This window comes from Octopus sinensis, linkage group LG11, assembly GCF_006345805.1.
Source record: "Octopus sinensis linkage group LG11, ASM634580v1, whole genome shotgun sequence".
NCBI classification, from domain to species: Eukaryota; Metazoa; Mollusca; class Cephalopoda; order Octopoda; family Octopodidae; genus Octopus; species Octopus sinensis.
Window position 1 is genome coordinate 24,851,736 of NC_043007.1, and position 20,652 is coordinate 24,872,387.

The following is a 20,652-nucleotide window of genomic DNA, read 5'->3' on the forward strand; positions in this document are numbered from 1 at the left end:
TGCACGTTTGTGCCAGCTGGGAAGTGGAGGTGGGAGGAGGACATCGTGAATCAGCTCACCCTCTGGACACTGAGCCTCATGACCGAACCACCTTAAGCACCGTTGTAGAAGTACCGAAGGGAGGGGCCAGAGATTCAGGCGACAACGAAGAGGAAGAAGTTAAATAATTCAAAACAGAAGAGAAAACACACACATACTCACATACTTACATATATGTATATGACTGGCCACTTTCAGTTTCCAGCTACCAAATCTGCTCATAATGCTTTGGTTGGCTTGGAGCTCTTATAGATACTTGCTCAAGGTACCATGCTATAGGATTGAACCTGCAACCATCTGGTTGAGAAGTAGACTTCTTGCCACACAGCCACACTTGCCTTTCTGTTGATGTATTTATATAGTGGTGTGCCTTGTCTAAAAATTAACACTTTGGCTACCATAATACTTATGGTATGAGATACTGGTGGTATAGTTTGTCTAAGATTTATGACTTTAGTTATCAGACTACTGTTGGTTTGTCAGTTATTATATGTATGCATAGAGTGTCCATGAGCCTCAAAATAATATCAGAGGATATCTTTATTCATGTAGCAATCACAAAAGCAACATGATGGGAAGTGTCAACACATATGTTAAGAAGAAGACTATTACTGTGCAAAATGCATGCATACACACATATATGTACATGCACACCTATACACACACACACACGATGATGGCCTTATCTTGTCATAAGGACAGTTGTCTCAAATACATACATACATATAAACAAAAACACCTTTTTGTTGATGTTGAAATTCCAATGAAGGAGCCTTGGATCTAGGTTAGAAACCAGTTCTTTCTCTAGTGGCAAGAAATCTTGAAATAAACTGAATACACACACACACATGTAAATATATGCATACATACAAGCAAAGAGATGTAGAGGCCTTACCCTTCTGCCGGTGCTTGCATCTGCTATCCTCTCTGGTTTAATATCCCTCATGACACAGACAGCAGCCATGACCAGCTTCACACCAGCAGGAGGACTCTTCATGGATTTTACAATTGTGATATCAGCCGGCTGCAATAAATTGAATTTTTCCCTATAAGTTTAGAATTATATTCCCTACTATATATATATATATAGGGAGAATTCACAAAAAAACAACAAAGTCAGGTGGTGTAGACAACAAACAGATGTATTAGTTTCATGCATTAGTTTCTAATTTGTAACTTTTTATTATCGGTTAATTCTAATTCTTCAGTTAATTTTAAAATTTTCAATTATTTTAACTTTTTGATTTTGCCGAACCACTAAGTAACGGGGACATAAACACACCAGCATCGGTTGTCAAGCAATGCTAGGAGGACAAACACAGAGACAAACACACACATATATATATATACATATATACAACGGGCTTCTTTCAGTTTCCGTCTATCAAATCCACTCACAAGGCTTTGGTCGGCCCGAGGCTATAGTAGAAGACACTTGCCCAAGGTGCCACGCAGTGGGACTGAACCTGGAACCATGTGGTTGGTAAACAAGCTACCTACCACACAGCCACTCCTGCGCCTATTACCTAATAGTTTTTCAAATTATTATTATTATTATCATTATTTTTCAATTTTATTTAAGTAATACCCAGAGGAGACATTTTCTTCCCATTGGCAGTGCAAATATTGTTTCCATGTTTGTAATTGAATTATGACAACTGAAGAAGTGCAGCAATCACCATGTTGTAGACATAGAAACTTGAAGTTATGTATGTGAGTCTTTAAAGCTGCATCATTCAACATACATACTTATATACATACATACACACATATACATACATTTATATGATGTACCTCTGTAAAGTTTCCTTATCCCAAATTCCATTCATAAGCTCGGCCTCACCGAGGCAATGACTAGTGACCAAGACCTTTGGAAATATGCTGTGCGTGAGAAGACCCGGCAGGACAAGTGAGTCCATAACCTGTGGCCTTTGCCAGGGATGTAGCCAGCCCACTTATGCATACCTTTCCTTCTTTGGACACAAAACTCTGCTTATGAAGACCTGTTGAGGCAAGTGAAATCAAAATTGAATTTGAAATTGAACCACATTTGATGACTGGCACCCATGCCAACCTCCCTTCATTGGACACTAAACTATGCTTGCGAAGACCTGTTGGGGCAAGTGAAATCGAAATTGCACCAAATCCTATGACTGGCACCCGGCCGTTGCCAGTGCCGCTGGACTGACTCCTGTGCAGGTGGCAAGTAAAGAAACACCGTTTTGACCCTGTGCTTGAGGAGACCTATTGAGTCAAGTACATCAACATCAAAAATCAATGGAAATTGTAGTTGTGATCCCTGTGCCGGTGGCACGTAAAAGGCACCATCTGAACGTGGCCGATGCCAGCACCGCCTTGACTGGCTTCACGTAAAAAGCACCAACTGATCGCAGCTGTTGCCAGTCTCGCCTGGCACCTGTGCCGGTGGTACGTAAAAATCACCCACTACACTCACAGAGTGGTTAGCGTTAGGAAGGGCATCCAGCTGTAGAAACACTGCCAGGTCAGACTGCAGCCTGGTGCAGCCTCCTGGCTTCCCAGACCCCGGTCAAACCGTCCAACCCATGCTAGCATGGAAAATGGACGTTAAACGATGATGATGATGATGATGATGATGATGAAGCTGTATTAGTAGTGGTTTGTCCAAGCCAGGGTGTCCATGGGGTGAAATGGGAGCTTGAACCAAGTGATTACACGCTGTTCTTATTTTACAGGGAAAGGACAAAGTAAAAAGAAGTAGAAGAATAGAACAATCAATTCTAAACACCTTGAGAGTATCGAGTGCTGCCTGGGCAGCTTCCAGGACTGGAATCGCTTCAGCCAATTCTGCCTCACATTCGTCTTTTAATGCTTTTGCTTCTGCAGCTTGTTCATTTGCCACAGCTTCATCAGCCTTTACGGTCTTCGTGGTGACTTCCACGTCGGCAGATTCCTTCTCAATCACCTCAATCATGTCTTCAGCTTCCTTTGAAGACTTCAGGAGTTCTGGTTGTAAACTCTCAAGTTGAGACTGCATAGTGGCAATCTGAAATTAACAATAACAGCAATAATAATAATAATAATAATAATAATAATAATAATAATAATAATAACAACAACAGCAACAGCAGGGGCTGAAATAATAACCACATTTGCAGAAAAAAGTACTGCTTAGAACCATTCAAATACTCTGGATGGTGCCCAAAAAATAAGGGGTGTTACCGTAGTTCACTGGTAGTGAACAGCTGGCACCATAGTACATTTCCAGCAATAGAAGCTGTGCAAAGACAATAAATAAATAAACAATAATAATAATAATAATAATAATAATAATAATAAAAATAATAATAATAATAATAATAATAATAATAATAATAATAATAATAATAATAATGATAATAATAATAATAATTTCGTTTTTGGATTTGGTTTGCAAGATTCTTTATATGAGTTCATGTGTTGAAGCATATTTTGTTGTGTCTGGGGAGAGTCATTCTCTTTTAGTGCCTTATTATTTAACACACTCACCGGTAAAATTTCCACTTATTTCTTATTTTTATTTTCTAAAATTTTCGTTGCGTCTTGCAACCTTTTCAATAGTCTTGACTCTTAATAATAATAATCCTTTCTACTAAAGGCACAAGGCCTGACATTTGTGGAGAGGGCACTTGTTTGATTACATTGACTCCAGTGTTTCACTGGTACTTAGTTTATCAACCCTGAAATATAAAGCCTGATATAAAGACATGAAGGTCACAGCTGGAATGCTTTTGATCATATATCTATCTACTCTTCAGATTCACAGCTCACCTGAGAATGTGAAACAACCATAAGACACAAAGTAATTTTTACCTGTTCAGCAGCAAATTTCAGCTTATCTAAACCAGTGACATATCTGTTTTTGGCAGACATTATTTCCTCTTGCTTCTGTGCCAGCAAACTTCTGAAGGCATGGATCAATTCCAGATAAGATGTTGGAGTGACATAATTATGCCGACCCAGTTGTGCAAGATATCTAAAATATAGTTAAATTTGTATAATGCAAACAAGAAGATATTTTTTCGAATGTAGTAATGCTGTTAGAACAGCAGAAATAGTGGGTATATTACCCTTACAAGGTGGAAAAAAATTTGGCAATAAATGGCCATCGGACTCAAACTCACATTCCCCAAGACTCCAGCTAAGTGCTTTATCATTAAGCTAAACTGCCCACTGACAAATTCATCTGCTAATTTAGACATTAAATTGTTCAATAAGCGATCAGGCTGAGTAAAAAGTAAGCAATGTTTTGAAACATGAAATTCATCACAATATATTTCAACAATGTGGAAATTTTATTCATCAAAGTATATACCATTACAATCAACACATTTTTGCCACTGAGTTACAAGTTTGTTTATTCCGGTAACATAAAAATTTGAAGTACAGGAGCTGATGAACTTTTGAATGCAGTTTTAGCATCAGTTTGATTTTTGAACCCCTTCTCACACAGGAAACCATCAAGGTGCTTGAAAAAATGGTAGTCGGTAAGAGAAAGACCTGGGGAATAAGCTGGGTTGGGAAGAACTTCATAGCCAAGTTCCCTCAACTTCTAGAACATCATTAGAGAAATGTGTGGTTGAGCATTTTCATGAAGAATGATTGGTCCTCTTCTGTTGACCAGTCTGGGATGGAAGAGTAGCAATTTTTCATTTATTTTGGCAATTTCATTGCAATATGTTTCTGCAGTAATAGTTTTTCCAAGTTTTAAGAAGTTATAGTGGATGAGTCCAACAGTACACCACCAAACAGTCACCATAACCTTCTTTTTGAAGAGCTCAGGTTTAGAGAATGTTTTTGGTACTTGATTTTGGTTCAACCACTGCAAAGAATGTTTTTTATTATTGTACAGAATCCACTTTTCATCACAACTTACATTACAGTTGAGAAATTGATTGGTCTGGTTACGGAGATGAAGCGACAAGCAAATTTCATATCTGCACAATTTCTGACTTACATTCAAATCATGTGGCACCCATTTGTTGAACTTTTTGATTTTCCAATTGCATGCAAATGGTTGCAGGTAGTTTTCTGGCTAACTTGAAGTCCTTTTGCTAGTTCTCGAATGACAGATGGCCATCCACTACACTCATGATCTTCAAGGCTCAGGTCTCCACTGCAAAATTGTTTAAACCATTTTCGAGCTGACCACTCACTGGTCATTTCCTCACCAAATATTTTGTTGATATCGTGAGCAGTTCCAGCTGCTTTACATCCCTTTTTAACCCTTTAGTGTTCAGATTATTCTGTCAAATGTGATATTTGTTTATTTATATTGTTTTGATTTAATCATGCATTATCTCATAATTTAGAGATTTCAGTGATGCTATTTTTGAGTTTTAGAATGACATGGTAGGGCTGAGGTGAGAGGCGAGAGCTGGTCAGTTTCAATATACAACAGGTTAAATATTTTGGCCGGATATGGCCGGTTTGAATGCTAAAGGGTTAAAGCTGAATGGCAAAATTGCTTGAATATTGTACTTTGGCAGTTCCATTTCAGATCATTGTAACAATGATGAAAAAAAATCAATGTTAATTTATTGATGCAATTGGGCAAGTCTATGTCTGTATTATCATCATCATTGTTTAACGTTTGCCTTCCATGCTTGCATAGGTGGAATGGTTTGACAGGAGTTGGCAAGGCAGAAGCCTGCACCAGACTTCTGTAACTGTTTTGGCAGGATTTTTACAGCTGCATGCCCTTCCTATGTGCAACTCCATTGTCTCCTGAGACAAAAAAGGATGCCAGCAACGACAATATATATATATATAAAGGTGTGAAATTGTAACGATCTTTTGGATGTTGACTGATGAAGAATTAGCTATGAATTTTCAATTTGTTATGTTTTTGTAAAATTTTCTTGTGATTTTGTGAAATTTTTGAAATATATATATATGTGTGTGTGCATGTATGTGTATATATATGTATATATCTATATCTATCTATCTATCTATATATATATATATATAATATATATATAATATATATATATATATATATATATATATATATATAAATAAATGTGGAGGCGCAATGGCCCAGTGGTTAGGGTAGTGGACTCGCGATCATAGGATCGCGGTTTCGATTCCCAGACCGGGCGTTGTGAGTGTTTAATGAGCGAAAACACCTAAAGCTCCACGAGGCTCCGGCAGGGGATGGTGGTGATCCCTGCTGTACTCTTTCACCACAACTTTCTCTCACTCTCACTTCCTGTTTCTGTTGTACCTGTATTTCAAAGGGCCGGCCTTGTCACTCTCTGTGTCACGCTGAATATCCCCGAGAACTACGTTAAGGGTACACGTGTCTGTGGAGTGCTCAGCCACTTACACGTTAATTTCACGAGCAGGCTGTTCCATTGATTCGGATCAACCGGAACCCTCGTCGTCGTAACCGACGGAGTGCTTCCATATAAATAAATACACACACCTATTTGTAGGTATTTATATAAGTAGATAGCAACATACAGAAGCAGAACTGCACAGAGGTCGTACTGACCTACACACAGGTGTGAGCTCATATATTTCATGTAGCTCTTCTTGTAGTTAAACAATATCCTTCCGCCCCTCATTTCCTTCCTTCCAGTTGCACTCTCTTCTCCTTCTCTCCTTCTTCTTCTCTCGTCATTTCTATGGCCATCCCTGTCACCCACCCGTTCCCCACTCTCATCATTCCCATTTTCCTTCCTTCCTGTACATTCCCCCAGAAATGGTATTAAATATGCTATTTACAATATGCCATTAGAAGCTCTTTATAGTCAGTGTGTGTGTGCGTATGTATGAAAGAGTACATTTGTATGAGTGTGTGCATTTGTATTTGTGTACATACACGTCTGTGTTTATGTGTGTGCTTATATATGTGTATGTGAGAAAGAGAACGTACTTGTATATGTGTGTGTGTGTGTGTGTGAGAGAGAGAGAGAGAGAGAGAAAGCAAGAGAAAGATGGAGTGCATGTGTATGTTTACATTTGTATTTTTCTACATGCATGTCTGTGTTTCTGTGTGTGTGTGTGTGTGTGTGTGAATGAGACAGAGTACATATGTGTGTGTGTGTGTGAGAGAGAGAGAGTGAGTACAGGTGTAGCTTTGTAGTTAAGAAATGTGCTTCGTAACCACATGGCTGCAGGTTCAGTCCCACTGTGTGACAACTTGGATGAGTGTCTGCTACCCCAAACCTACCATAGCCATGTGAGTGGATTTAGTAGAAAGAAACTGAAAGATCTCTCTCTCTCTCTCTCTCTATATATATATATATATATACATATATATATATATATGAGAGAGAGAGAGAGAGAGACAGAGAGAGAAAAAAGATCTCACACATGTATACACACACACGCTCACACATATATGCATGTGTATGTGTGTGTGTGTGTATGCTTGTATCTTGTGTCATGACATTGTGTGATGGCTGTAAATGAGTGTCACTGTTATACAAGCAGTGTTATTCACTTCCAATCTTCCATGAAAACATGTCAGGCCATGGGGAAATATCACACTGGCTGGCAAAGAAAGGTGAGCGTTGAAGACAGGAAGGGCATCCAGCGTAGAAGATCTGCCTAAAAGCACACCATCTGACCAATGCAAGCATGGAAAGAAAGGTATTAAATGATGACGATGACAATGATGATGGCGATGTGTATCCATGCATGTGTATGTGCACATGCGTGTGTGCATGCGTGTGTGTGTCTGTGCAAGAGTGTGATTTCTAAATTTGACCGATGCTACTTACTGCTCTGACAACACACAGGCACTCTCGTGGAAGTATTGACAAATCTGGACAGTGGTTATTCGGTTGGGCTTACTGATTTTGACCTCCTGCAGATATTTCATAGCAACTCTTTCAAGAGCATCTTGGGGCCAAGCCTGGAGAACGGAAAATAGAAAAAAAAAAAAAAAAAAAACATTATGACAACAAAAATACTAATTTGTCCCATAAGTACAAGGTTAAAAATTGCTGGTGAAGAGAATATGAACTGATTAAAGAAAATGATGGTTTCTCATTTTGGTACATGGCCAACAATTATAGGCAATGGGGTAAGTTGATTACATCAGCCTCAGTGAGTGTTCAACTGGTACTTATTTTATTGACCCAACAGGAGAAAAGACCAAGTTGACCTTAGTGGAATTTGAACTTGGGATGTAAATAGCTGGAAGAAATGTCTCTCAGCATTTTGTCTTGATTGCCTTGAAACTCATTTATTTTGATTGAAGAAAATAATTAAAATAAGAGCATACAGGAAGTGTAAACCTCTGCCAAGGCAACACTAATGTCCTCTCAACAATTAGCCAGAGATGATTTTTAAAATGAGAATATCTGAAATGAGAATGCTAAAAATGAACCCGACTGCTCACAAATGGAAAAATAATCCAAATATATATATATATTGAGTGAGAGGTAAAGGGAGAGGAGATAAAATACTAATACAGTGAAGGAGAAGTAGTGAGAGTAATAGCCATAACTGAGAGGGAGTGAGAGAAAGTAATGAAAATGAGAAAGACGAAACAAAATGGCAAAAAGAGCCTCATATGAATGAGAAAGGAAGGAGCGATAAATGAATAGCAAAGGAAGTAGTGAAAAAGCTGATAAATGGCACACTCAATATAACAACCATTATACACCAGTGACAGGAAGGGCATCCAGCCATAGAAACTCTGCCAGATCAAGATTGAAGCCTGATGCAGCCATCTGGTTCGCCAGCCCTCAGTCATTCGTCCAAGTCATGCTAGCATGGAAAGTGGACGGTAAACGATGATGATGATGATGATGATGATATATATATATATATGCATGTGTGTGTGTGTATGTATATAAATATCTACATATGTATATGCATGTATGTATGTGTGTATATATATATATACACACATACATACATACATACATATATGTATACATTTTATTTGTTTCAGTCATTTGACTGCGGCCATGCTGGAGCACTACCTTTCGTCAAACAAACCGACCCCAAGACTTATCCTTTATAAGCCTAGTACTTATTTCATCAATCTCTTTTGCCGAACTGCTAAGTTACAGGGATATAAACACACCAACATTGGTTGTCAAGTGATGGTGCGAGGGACAAACACAGACACACAAATACATACGCACACACACTCATATATACAACGGGCTTCTTTCAGTTTCCATCTACCAAATCCACTAATAAGGATTTGGTCAGCCCAAGGCTATGGTAGAAGACACTTGCCCAAGGTGCCACGCAGTGGGACTGAACCCGGAACCATGTGGTTGGTAAGCAAGCTACTTACCACACAGCCACTCCAACGTTTGTGAAGGTGCATGGTTATGTATTTCACTACTGCCCACAAGGGGCTAAAAACAGAGGGGACAAACGGATTATGTCGATTACATCAACCCCAGGGCGTAACTGGTACTTAGTTTATCGACCCCGAAAGGATGAAAGGCAAAGTCGACCTCAGCTGAATCTGAACTCAGAACGTAACGGCAGACGAAATACGGCTACGCATTTCGCCCGGCGTGCTAACGAGTCTGCCAGCTCGCCGCCTTGTATGGCTATGTGGTGCATGGCTATGTGGTTAGGGTGTTGCACTCATGATTGCAAGATCATGGGCTCAGTTCCTGGACCGGGTGTTGTGCTGTGCTCTTGAGCAAAGCACTTCATTTCACTTCGCTCTGCAATCATTTCGACATCTGGCATGTGGCACCCAGTTGCATCTGAACAGGTAATATCAATTTGATGGAGGGAATGAGTTCATATCTACACAAGCATTTGAACACTATAAACAAATCATCTGTGTTATGTTTGGTAAGAAACTGTCGAACCCTTATACGTCGTCTAACGACGGGAGAGTTCATTATATATTAACGTTTGTTTTTATATTCAATTATTCTCTTTTACTTGTTTCAGTCATTTTGACTGCGGCCATGCTGGAGCACCGCCTTTAGTCAAGCAAATCGACCCCAGGACTTATTCTTTTGTAAGCCTAGTACTTATTCTATCAGTCTCTTTTTGCCGAACCGCTAAGTTACGGGGACATAAACACCAGCATAGGTTGTCAAGCGATGTTCGGGGGACACACACACACACACACACACACAGACACAAACACACATATATATATACGACGGGCTTCTTTCAGTTTCCATCTACCAAATCCACACACGAGGCTTTGGTCGGCCCAAGGCTATAGTAGAAGACACTTGCCCAAGGTGCCACACAGTGGGAATGAACCCGGAACCATGAGGTTGGTAAGCAAGCTACTTACCAAACAGCCACTTCTGCCATTAATCTGAAGAGTTACTTTATACTTTTGTAGAGCACAAATTTACAAGTCTTATACAAGAATATTATTGATAGTGACTTCAAAGTTTTGGCCAGCTAAGCCATTGTTGAACTATTATATATATATATGAGCGCCATACTAATACAATTGTTTGTTTGTTTTCCACCTGCCTTCGTCTTTTGTCTATTTTCATAAAGCTTCCCGTTATATATATATATATATATATATATAGATAGATAGATAGATATAGATATATAGATATATATATATAGTGAGAAAGTGTACGATAACTTGCAAGTATGTTGTGTTAGTTGTCTGCAGGTTTCTTTTGTCAAAATCTGTCAGCTTTAGAGTTTTTCTATATTTTACAGCACTATAGTTTTTTTTATTCCTCGAAAGAAATTGCCTCAAGGAAAAAGAAATATAAACAATGGAGTGAAAAAAAAACATTAATTTTGTATTTAACAAAGAAAAAAATTAAAAGAAACATTCAATAGAACCATGTTTGCATCATTTTGTCAACTTTTACAACTAGTTTAGGTAGAATTACAATTGCTTCTCAGATCGGGTTTTGGTCTATGATGGATGGAGAGAGAGAGAAAAGGAGAGGAAAGAGAGAAATGGAGGGAGTGAGATAGGAAAGAGAGAGGGGTAAGGAGAAAGATAGGAACAGAGAGGAAAAAATCAAGAAAGGGAGAGGGAGAGGGAAAAGGAGAGTAAGAGAGAGGGGAAAGAGACAGAGGGATAAGGAGATGGAGGGAGAGAGAGGACAACATGAGGTATAGAGAGGAAAGAGAGAAAGGAGTGAGGAGACAGAGAGAAAAAATCAAGAAAGGGAGAGAGAGAAAAGGAGAGGGTAAGAAAGAGGGAAGGGACAGAGGGGTCGTGAGAGAGACAGGGACAAAGAGAAACAGAAAAGGAGAGCATGAGAGAAAGAGATGTTGGGAAAGAGATGGAAGGAGGGACAGAAAGAAAGAGAAAAAGGGAGGGAGAGATAGAGAAGAGAGAGAAAGAGAGAGAGAGAAAAGGAGAGGGATGAGAGAGAAAGTGGGGAAAAAGAGAGAGAAAGGAAGAGCAGAGGGAAAGAGGGGTAAGGAGAGAGATGGAAAGAGACAGAGAGAAAAATGAGAAAGAGAGAGAAAGGTGAAAGACGAAAGGAAGGAAAAAGAGAGGAGAAAGGAGACAGAAACAGTGAGAAGGGAGCAAGAAAGAAATAAAGAAAGAAAGGTAGGAAGAGAAGAGAAAGGGAGAGATAATGAAAGTGAAAGTAGAGAAATAAGAAGTTTTGCTTTGTATTTACTGTGGTGGTGGTGGTGGAGGATGGAGAAAAGAGGGGGATGCTATTTGTTATTTTTGCATTTTTTTTCTTGTTTATGGTATTTTTATTAATTTTCTTTTTTGTAGATGGCTTAGTTAGATATTAGTTCAGAACCACCCCACAACAATTTCATCATCCCTCCAGCATCCCCCACCCTGCCGGACCATGTTAAATCTGTAAATTTGTCTGCATGTGAATAAACATAGCATCTGTTTCATTCCCATCTTGGTTTGATGTTTAGGAATTCTGGAAAATTCTATGAGAAACAATGCCATTGTATTTCTAAATGACAAGATTATCTCTTTTGGTTTATTCTGAAACAATTGGTCTCACTAATGCCAACAAACACTGTGACAACAACACCAGCCACCATCAACCTGCACCACAACCATAACCACCACCATCACTGTGACTACTATCACTGCAACCACTATCATTGCTACCACTGACACTATAACTACTGTTACTGCTACCACCACCATCACTTTTAGGACTATCACCACTATGACAACAATGACCACCACTACCTCGACCATCACTGCTACCACCACCACCACTGCCACCACCACCACCACCAACATCACAACTATTATCACCACAACTACCATCACTGCTACCACCATAACCAATATGACTTTCACCACTATGACCATCACCACTACCACCATCAGTGCAACAACCATCACTGACCACCATAACTGCTACCACTGTCACCACTACGGCCATCACTGCTATCATCAATACTCCAGCTAATACCCCCTACTGTCACCATTACCACAACCGCTACCATCACTATAACCACATATACTCACATTCATACAGGCATACATACTCACCTACACACACACGTACATACACTCACAAATACATACATTCACACACATATATACATGTGCTCACACACTTGCACCTACACTCACACACACATTAGAACCATCACCACCATCCAGTATGCGTGTGAGTGTACGTGATAGTGTGTGAGTACATATGTATATATGTGTGAGTGTGTGTGTATGAGCTGTGTGTGTGTAAATGTATGTATGTGTGAGTGTGTGTGTGTATGTGGGTGTGTGAATTTGTGTTTGTGAGTTTGTGTGTGAGTGTATGTGTGAGTGTGAATGTGTCTTTGTGAATTTGTGTGTGTGTGTAAGTGTGAATGTATGTATGTTTGAATCTGTGTATGTGAGTTTGTGCATGTGTGTGAGTGCGAGTGTGAATGTGTATTTATGAATGTGTGTGTGTGTGTGTGTGTCAGACTGTTAGTGTTTAGGTGAGTAACATTGTGTGAGTGTATGCTTGTATGAATGTGTGTGTGTGTGTGTGTGTGTGTTTGCACACATATGCAATTAACAATGTATATATTGATGAACTATATAAAGTGCATACCTGGAACCAGTCAATTGTGCAGCAGTTAATGAGGGAAGGAAATTGGCGTAAGCGGTTACGGAAGGCATCACCAATTGGGCTGAACGCAATAATTATGTGAAGATTCAATCGACAACGGTTGACAAAGAATGCAAACAGTGCTAGTAGACTGAGTTCTTCGGATTTGTTTCCAGCCTGGGCTGCAGGACGCACCAGCTAAAAGAGAGAAAAAAGAGAAACAATAAGAATGGGACAATAATGATGGTAATTGTAAGGTGGCGAGCTGGCAGAAACATTAGCATGCTGGACGAAATGCTTAGTGGTATTTCGTCTGTCTTTATGTTCTGAGTTCAAATTCCACCAAAGTCGACTTTGCCTTTCATCCTTTTGGGGTTGATAATTTAAGTACCAGTTGCATACCGGGGTCGATCTAATTGACTGGCCCACTTCCCCAAAACTTCAAGTCTTGTGCCTAGAGTAGAAAAGAATATTCATAACTGTTCTAAGGAGGCGAGCTGGCAGAAATGTTAGCACGCCAGGCGAAATGCATAGCCATATTTCGTCTGCCGCTACGTTCTGAGTTCAAATTCTGCCGAGGGTGACTTTGCCTTTCATCCTTTCGGGGTCGATTACATAAGTACCAGTTATGCACTGGAGTCAATATAATCAACTTAATCCGTTAGTCTGTCCTTGTTTGTCCTCTCTGTGTTTAGCCCCTTGTAGGTAGTAAAGAAATAGGTATTTCGTCTGTCTTTATGTTCTGAGTTCAAATTCTGCCGAAGTCGACTTTGCCTTTCATTCTTTTGGGGTCGATAAATTAAGTACCAGTTGTGCACTGGAGTCGATCTAATCGACTGGCCCACTTCCCAAAAACTTCAGGTCTTGTGCCTAGAGTTGTTCTAAGGCAGCGAGCTGGCAGAAGCGTTAGCATGCCAGATGAAATGCTTAGCGGTATTTCGTCTGTCTTTATGTTCTGAGTTCAAATTCCGCTGAGGTCAACTCTGCCTTTCATCCTTTCGGGGTCGATAAATGAAGTACCAGTTGTGTACTGGGGCCAATCTTATTGACTGGCCCCTTCCCTCAAAATGTTGAGCCTTGTGCCTAGAGTAAAAAAGAATAATGATGGTAATTGTGATAATAATAATTTCAAATTTTTGATACAAAGCCAGAAATTTCGGGAGAAGAGGTAAGTTGACATCATCAGCCCCTGTACTTGACAGGGTGAAATTTGAACTCAGAAAGTAGCAGCAGACGAAATATCGCTAAGCATATCGTCCAGCACGCTAACGATTCTGCCAGCTCGCCACCTTAATAATTGTAATAATAATAAAAATTAAAATTAAAATAATAATAATAATAATGATAATAATAATAATAATAATAATAATAATAATAATAATAATAATAATAATATATGAGAATGATCCCTGGCTTACCATCACTGCAAGAAGTGCAAAAGATTGTCTTAACTGGTACATCACATGTATTGAGAAGAGCATTGTCGATGTGAGAACTGTTGCTGCTCATGTATTTTAATTTTAAAAAATGAACGAACTATTGAGTTTGGTTTAATGGCCTACCAATGTATACTATGAGTTTCTTTGCCCTAGGAGTCGGGAAGACACTCGGCAAGAAATAGAAGCAAATTTGAAAGAAGAAAAAAAAAGTGATAATAATAATAATAATAATTATAATCCGTTATATTTTAGGCACAAGCCTGAAATTTTGGAGGAGGGATCTAATCAATTACGTTGACCTGATTACTCAACTGGTACTTATCTTAGTGATCCCAAAAGGATGAAAAACGAAGTCAACCTCATTGGAATTGGAACTCAGAATGTTAAGAGCCAGAAGAAATGCTGCCAAAGCATTTTGTCTGGCATGCTACTGGTTCTGCCAGCTCACCACCTGAATGATAATAATGTTGATGACAATGATGACGATGACGATGACGATGACGATGATGATGATGATGATGATGATGACGATGATGATGATGCCGATGATGATGACGATGATGATGATGATGATGACGATGATGATGATGATGATGATTTTCTTTTTATTGTTTGCAAGGACCCAAGACACTGAGGACAATATCAAAGGATAAGATAAATAAATAAATAAATAACAATAATAATAATAATAATAATAACTGCAACAGCAGCAGCAGCAGCAACAACAACAACGATAATCAAAGAAGCCAAAATGTTTGACTCTTAAGATTCCTGATCTCTTGCTACCTTACAGCTACAAGTCAGACAGTGGAATTGATTTTAAACAAAGATATCCATCAGAATGGGAAGCCGAACACAAATTTTATTGGAATTGTTCAGCCAGTAATAGAGTTATAAAATGCCAATTTTCAAAGATTGTACACAGGCTGTATTGAAACAGATCTTTTCTACAGCAGCAAGACCTGTACTATAACAATTACAAACTCCCCACCCACCCCACAAAAAAAACCCCATAAACTGAAGAGATAAACACTAGTCATTTTTCTGTTCTCTTTTACTATCTGCACTTCAAGAACATTGTTCAGAAAGAAATAGCTAACAAATGGCTCATTGCAAGAGCATGTTTTCTCAGTAGAATGTGTCCACCACCACCACCACCACCACCACCACTATTATTCTTTTATTATTTTGCTTGTTTCAGTCATTGAACTGTAGCAATGCTGTGGGAGCTGCTACCCTGAAGGATTTAGTGGATCTATTCAACTGTCTGAAATAAGGAAAGACAGATATTTTAGGTAATATAGTGCCGGTAGCACGTAAAAGCACCATCCGTTCGTGGCCATTTGCCAGCTCTGTCTGGCACCTGTGCAGGTGGCACGTAAAAAGCACCCACTACACTCACGGAGTGGTTGGCATTAGGAAGGGCATCCAGCCGTAGAAACACTGCCAAATCTGACTGGGCCTGATGAAGCCTTCCGGCTTCACAGACCCCAGTTAAACCGTCCAACCCATGCTAGCATGGAAAACGGACGCTAAATGATGATGATGATGATGATGATGATAGTCCTAAACACTCTATATCTCAATAAAAGGACATGATGTTCACAGCTGGAAACACCATTCATTATTAATGACTCATAGGGGATCCATATTTCATTATGCAATCATGACATACTACAAAGTATATTAAATGCTTTATAAGTCGTAGGCTTAATTGTTATAACTATAAGCATAGGAGTGGCTGTGTGGTAAGTAGCTTGCTTACCAGCCACATGGTTCCGGGTTCAGTCCCACTGCATGGCACCTTGGGCAAGTGACTTCTACTATAGCCTCGGGTTGACCTAAGCCTTGTGAGTGGATTTGGTAGACGGAAACTGAAAGAAGCCCGTCGTATATGTGTATATATATGTGTGTGTGTGTGTGTGTGTGTGTGTGTATTTGTGTGTCTCTGTTTGTCCCTCCAACATCGCTTAACAACTGATGCTGTTGTGTTTACACCACTGTAACTTAGCAGTTCGGTAAAAGAGACCAATAGAATAAGTACTAGGCTTACAAAGAATAAGTCCTGGGGTCGATTTGCTCGACTAAAGGCAGTGCTCCAGCATGGCCACAGTCAAATGACTGAAACAAGTAAAAGAGTAAATCAATATAGTGTTCTACTGTGTTAGCAGTGCTATAAAATCACTTGTTAAGTTTATCTCTACAGATTTTACTCCTTTTTCTTTTATTCTTTTACTTGCTTCAATCATTTGACTATGGCCATGCTGGAACATCCTTAAAAGGATTTAGTCAAAGAAATCGATCCCAGAACTTATTCTTTGTAAGCCTAGTACTTAATTCTATCAGTGTCTTTTGCTGAACTGCTAAGTTATAGGGTCCTGTTTGTTTTCTTCTCTGACCCTCATACTCCCCCTAATTGTCTCGTTTTGGAGTACATTTATTCCATGTTAACTTTCTGTATTGCATTCCTGTACATCTCCTGTCTTGTTTGTCATTTTGGCCTGCCGATTCCCAGCAGCGTGTGCCACTGGCCCCACCAGAAGAGATGCAATATTATTGGTTAGGCACGAAATTGCAATTGACTCACTGACCCAATAACTGATGAGGAGTTGGCATCCATCTAAGTCTGTTTCCCGTTTGTTTGTGCATTTATTATATGTTTTTTGGCTCATTATTTAATGCAGCACTATGTGCAGCAAAAAATAATTTTCTTATATATATATATACTAGCAGCTAAGCCCGATTTCACCCGGTCGGTTTGGATGATGTGGCTGTAAAACCTGCTCTGTGAAGGCATTCGACTTGTTTGGGCACGCTTACATTAAAAAACAATTTTAGACTGACTTTTTTCTGTCAAAACGCTAAAAATAACTGACCAGCAAAAAAAAACAAAGATTCAACTAAATCAAAAAATAAACTCAAATACTAAGCGAACAAAGATGAACCATCCCACTTCCAATATGCACGCACACACACACATATATTCACATACACCCTGTTTTACATACACACACACATATTCATACAGAGTTGAAACACTGATTTATTTTTTTCAGCATACACTACCAAGTATGACATCACCCCTTCCTTCCTTATTCATCTATCACCCCTTCCTTTCTCATTCATAAACACAAGAGTATTATTATAGTAGATTATTTTGGTAACCATAGGAGCTATGAAAAAAATACAAAGCCCAGCATCACCACCGAATCATTCTACACATCTGTGTAATTTTTTGCTCAATTCCACTCAGCCGTTTGACCATGAATCCCAAGACAAGAAAGAATCGCCCATGTCAAATTTATATGTATAGATATATATTTAAATATACAAACGATGAGCTTCTTTCAGTTTCCATCTACCAAATCAACTCACAAGGCTTTGGTTGGCCCAAGGCTATAGCAGAAAACACTTACCCAAGGTGCCACGCAGTGGGACTGAACCCGGAACCATGTGGATGGGAAGCAAGCTTCTTACCACACAGCCATGCCTGCACCTATAGAAATTATAGCCATCATTGATTTGTTATGACATTTTGTACCTGAGTGTATCTAATGTTTACATGCTTGCTATAATTTCTATAGAAAATCTGTAGAAATAACCTTAACAAGTAAAATCATTCATTACAGGTCTGTCGATTCTGGGCTAACCTGAGGCTAAACAATGACATTAATAATATTTCAGAAGCAAATTCTTTAACACTTGCACTAGAATATGCATATCTTTTTCCTGTTTATCTTTTTCTTTGTTCCAGTCATTAGACTGTGGCCATGCTGGGGCAACATTTTTAGAGCACCAAATTGAATTTAATTAGTCACAGGCATGGCACTGTGGTACCACAGTTTCATTTGTAACCACATGGTTTCAAGCACTTCCTCACAGCATGACACGTTAGGTGTGTGTCTTGTACGATGACCTTGGGCTTTGTCAGAAGAATCAGTTGATGGAAACTATATGGAAGCTTGTCATGTCATATGTATATATATATGTGTGTGTATAAAATATATGTATATATATATATATATATATATATATATACACACATACACATACATATGTGTATATATATATATAATATATATATATATATATATATATACAAGCTCTAACCTCTCTGTCTCTTTGTTACACTCTAACCTTTCATCCTCTGACACAAGTTCCCCTCCTCAAATGCCCTGCCCCTCTTATAATCCCTTGTCTTGTGAGTTACTTGGTTACCCTGCCAGTGTTGGTGCCACATTAAAAGCATCCAGTCCACACTGTAACGTGGTTGGCATTCGGAAGAGCATCAGGCTGTAAAAATCATGCCAAAACTAACCTCGCCTGTGCTAGTACCACATAAAAAGCACCGAGTCCACTCTATGGAATGGTTGGTGTTAGGAAGAGCATCCAGCCATAAAATACCTGCCAAAACAGACACAGGAGCCTAGGGTAGTTTTTCTACCTGGCTGGTTCCTGTCAACCATCCTACCCATGCATGCATGGAAGATGGACGTTAAGCAATGATGATGATGATATATATGTATAATGTGTTGTCCTACCCTTGATTTATCTATGGGGCACACCATACAACCTGTTGTTTACTTTGTTAAAAAAATATTCCTTGAATATTATGTATGACTCTTACCTTCTCTTTCCTTCCTCGTTTTACTCCCTCATTCCTTCCTTTTCTGTGTGTGTGTATGTCTCTTTCTCTCTCTCTCTCTTTCCTCTCCCTCCGATTTCATTTTTCTTCTCTCTTTTTCCTTAGTCCCTCTTTTTCTCCTTCCCTCTGCTTTCCTTCCTCGCTTGTCTCCCGTGTACCTTTTCTCCCTCTTATTCCCTCTCCTTCTTTCTTATTCCTTAGTCCCTCTTTCTCTTTAATCCCTCTGCAACTCTTCCCCTCTCCTACCACGTGATCACTGTCCAGCCAAAACGTTGTCATCCTTTTTCAACAAGCCATCATCCAAGCCAGTCATGTTCATCTGTCCTCCCACTCAGTCTGTTAAGACTTTCCATCTTTCCTTTGTACCAGCCTATGTTCATCTGATAGTCAAAAGACCCTTTATTTTATTTATTTATATAAGTTGTAATTGTACAATTATTTAAATTTTATTGTATAGCCAAAAGGCAATTGTCTATTGTATGTCTATAATTCTTTTTCTGTTGCACTTTTATTATTATTTTATCACATTAAATTTGTCTGATAGTCGAAAGACCTTTTCTGTTATTTATTTATATATAAATATACAGTTATTTTCATTTTGCTGTGTAGCCAAAAGGTGTTCATCTGTTGTATACATATAATTCTTGCTTTTTTGTTCTTCTTTTCGTCCTTGTATATATTCATTCGCTTTTCCCAGAAACTTAATGCTCTGGTGCTTGCTGGATTCAAGTGGTCTCAGTATGTATATATATATATATATATATATATATAATAATAAGAGTAAATAATTTCTATAATGGTTTTTAAAAAAAGACCACAATTATTTACTGGTAGAATTCGGTATGTAAATATAGCCGATTAACGGTAGGAACTTCTGTAAAGTTCAGTATATATATTGTATATAAGAAAAAGGGACAGGCAACAGGTTGCTTGACCGCATACCGAAAAGTAGAAATAGCAGTCAAGAATGTTTATTTCTATTTTCCACAAGTGGGGCTCCACACACGACAAACCCTGCAATTCACATATGCAAAACAGAAGGAATAGATATCGAAAACGAAGTCTGGTGGTTATCTGTGAACATCATGTTTCTGGATTATAAACATATTGAATATATATTTCATATATACTTTTGATATATATTTCATATATACTTTTGATATATATTTCATATATATTGCATATATATTTCACATCTGTCTTCAGCACAGCTTTCCATTGAAATAGATTTATCATAGATTTATCAAATGCTACGTACCTCAAACCTTCTGACCATGCGACATCAAAATATTTGAAGAAAGCGAGCAAAGGCTAAACCTACATAGACGTTTGAATTCGTAAATCTTCCCTCCAAAATTTTGCCATGCGCACTACAAAAATAGTTCCATAGGAGTAGGAACTATTGGGTTGTCGTAAGGGAGTGAAAAATCTAATTAGTAATATAATAATAAGAGTAAATAATTTCTATAATGGTTTTTAAAAAAAGACCACAATTATTTACTGGTAGAATTCGGTATGTAAATATAGCCGATTAACGGTAGGAACTTCT

General features: G+C 38.7%; 1 protein-coding gene across 2 annotated transcripts in view; it reads right to left on the minus strand.

Moving 5' to 3' along the window:
• The window catches only part of LOC115217286 (dynein heavy chain 12, axonemal-like), a 432,620-nt gene that overhangs the window by 218,834 nt on the left and 193,134 nt on the right, over positions 1-20,652 (minus strand). For both annotated transcript variants that reach the window (XM_029786929.2, XM_036507253.1), the window contains 5 exons: positions 13,023-13,217; positions 7,788-7,921; positions 3,871-4,033; positions 2,807-3,064; positions 935-1,063 (listed from right to left, as the gene is read on the minus strand). In XM_029786929.2, coding sequence (XP_029642789.1) covers positions 935-1,063; positions 2,807-3,064; positions 3,871-4,033; positions 7,788-7,921; positions 13,023-13,217 — 879 coding nt within the window. The remainder of the gene's footprint in view (positions 1-934; positions 1,064-2,806; positions 3,065-3,870; positions 4,034-7,787; positions 7,922-13,022; positions 13,218-20,652) is intronic.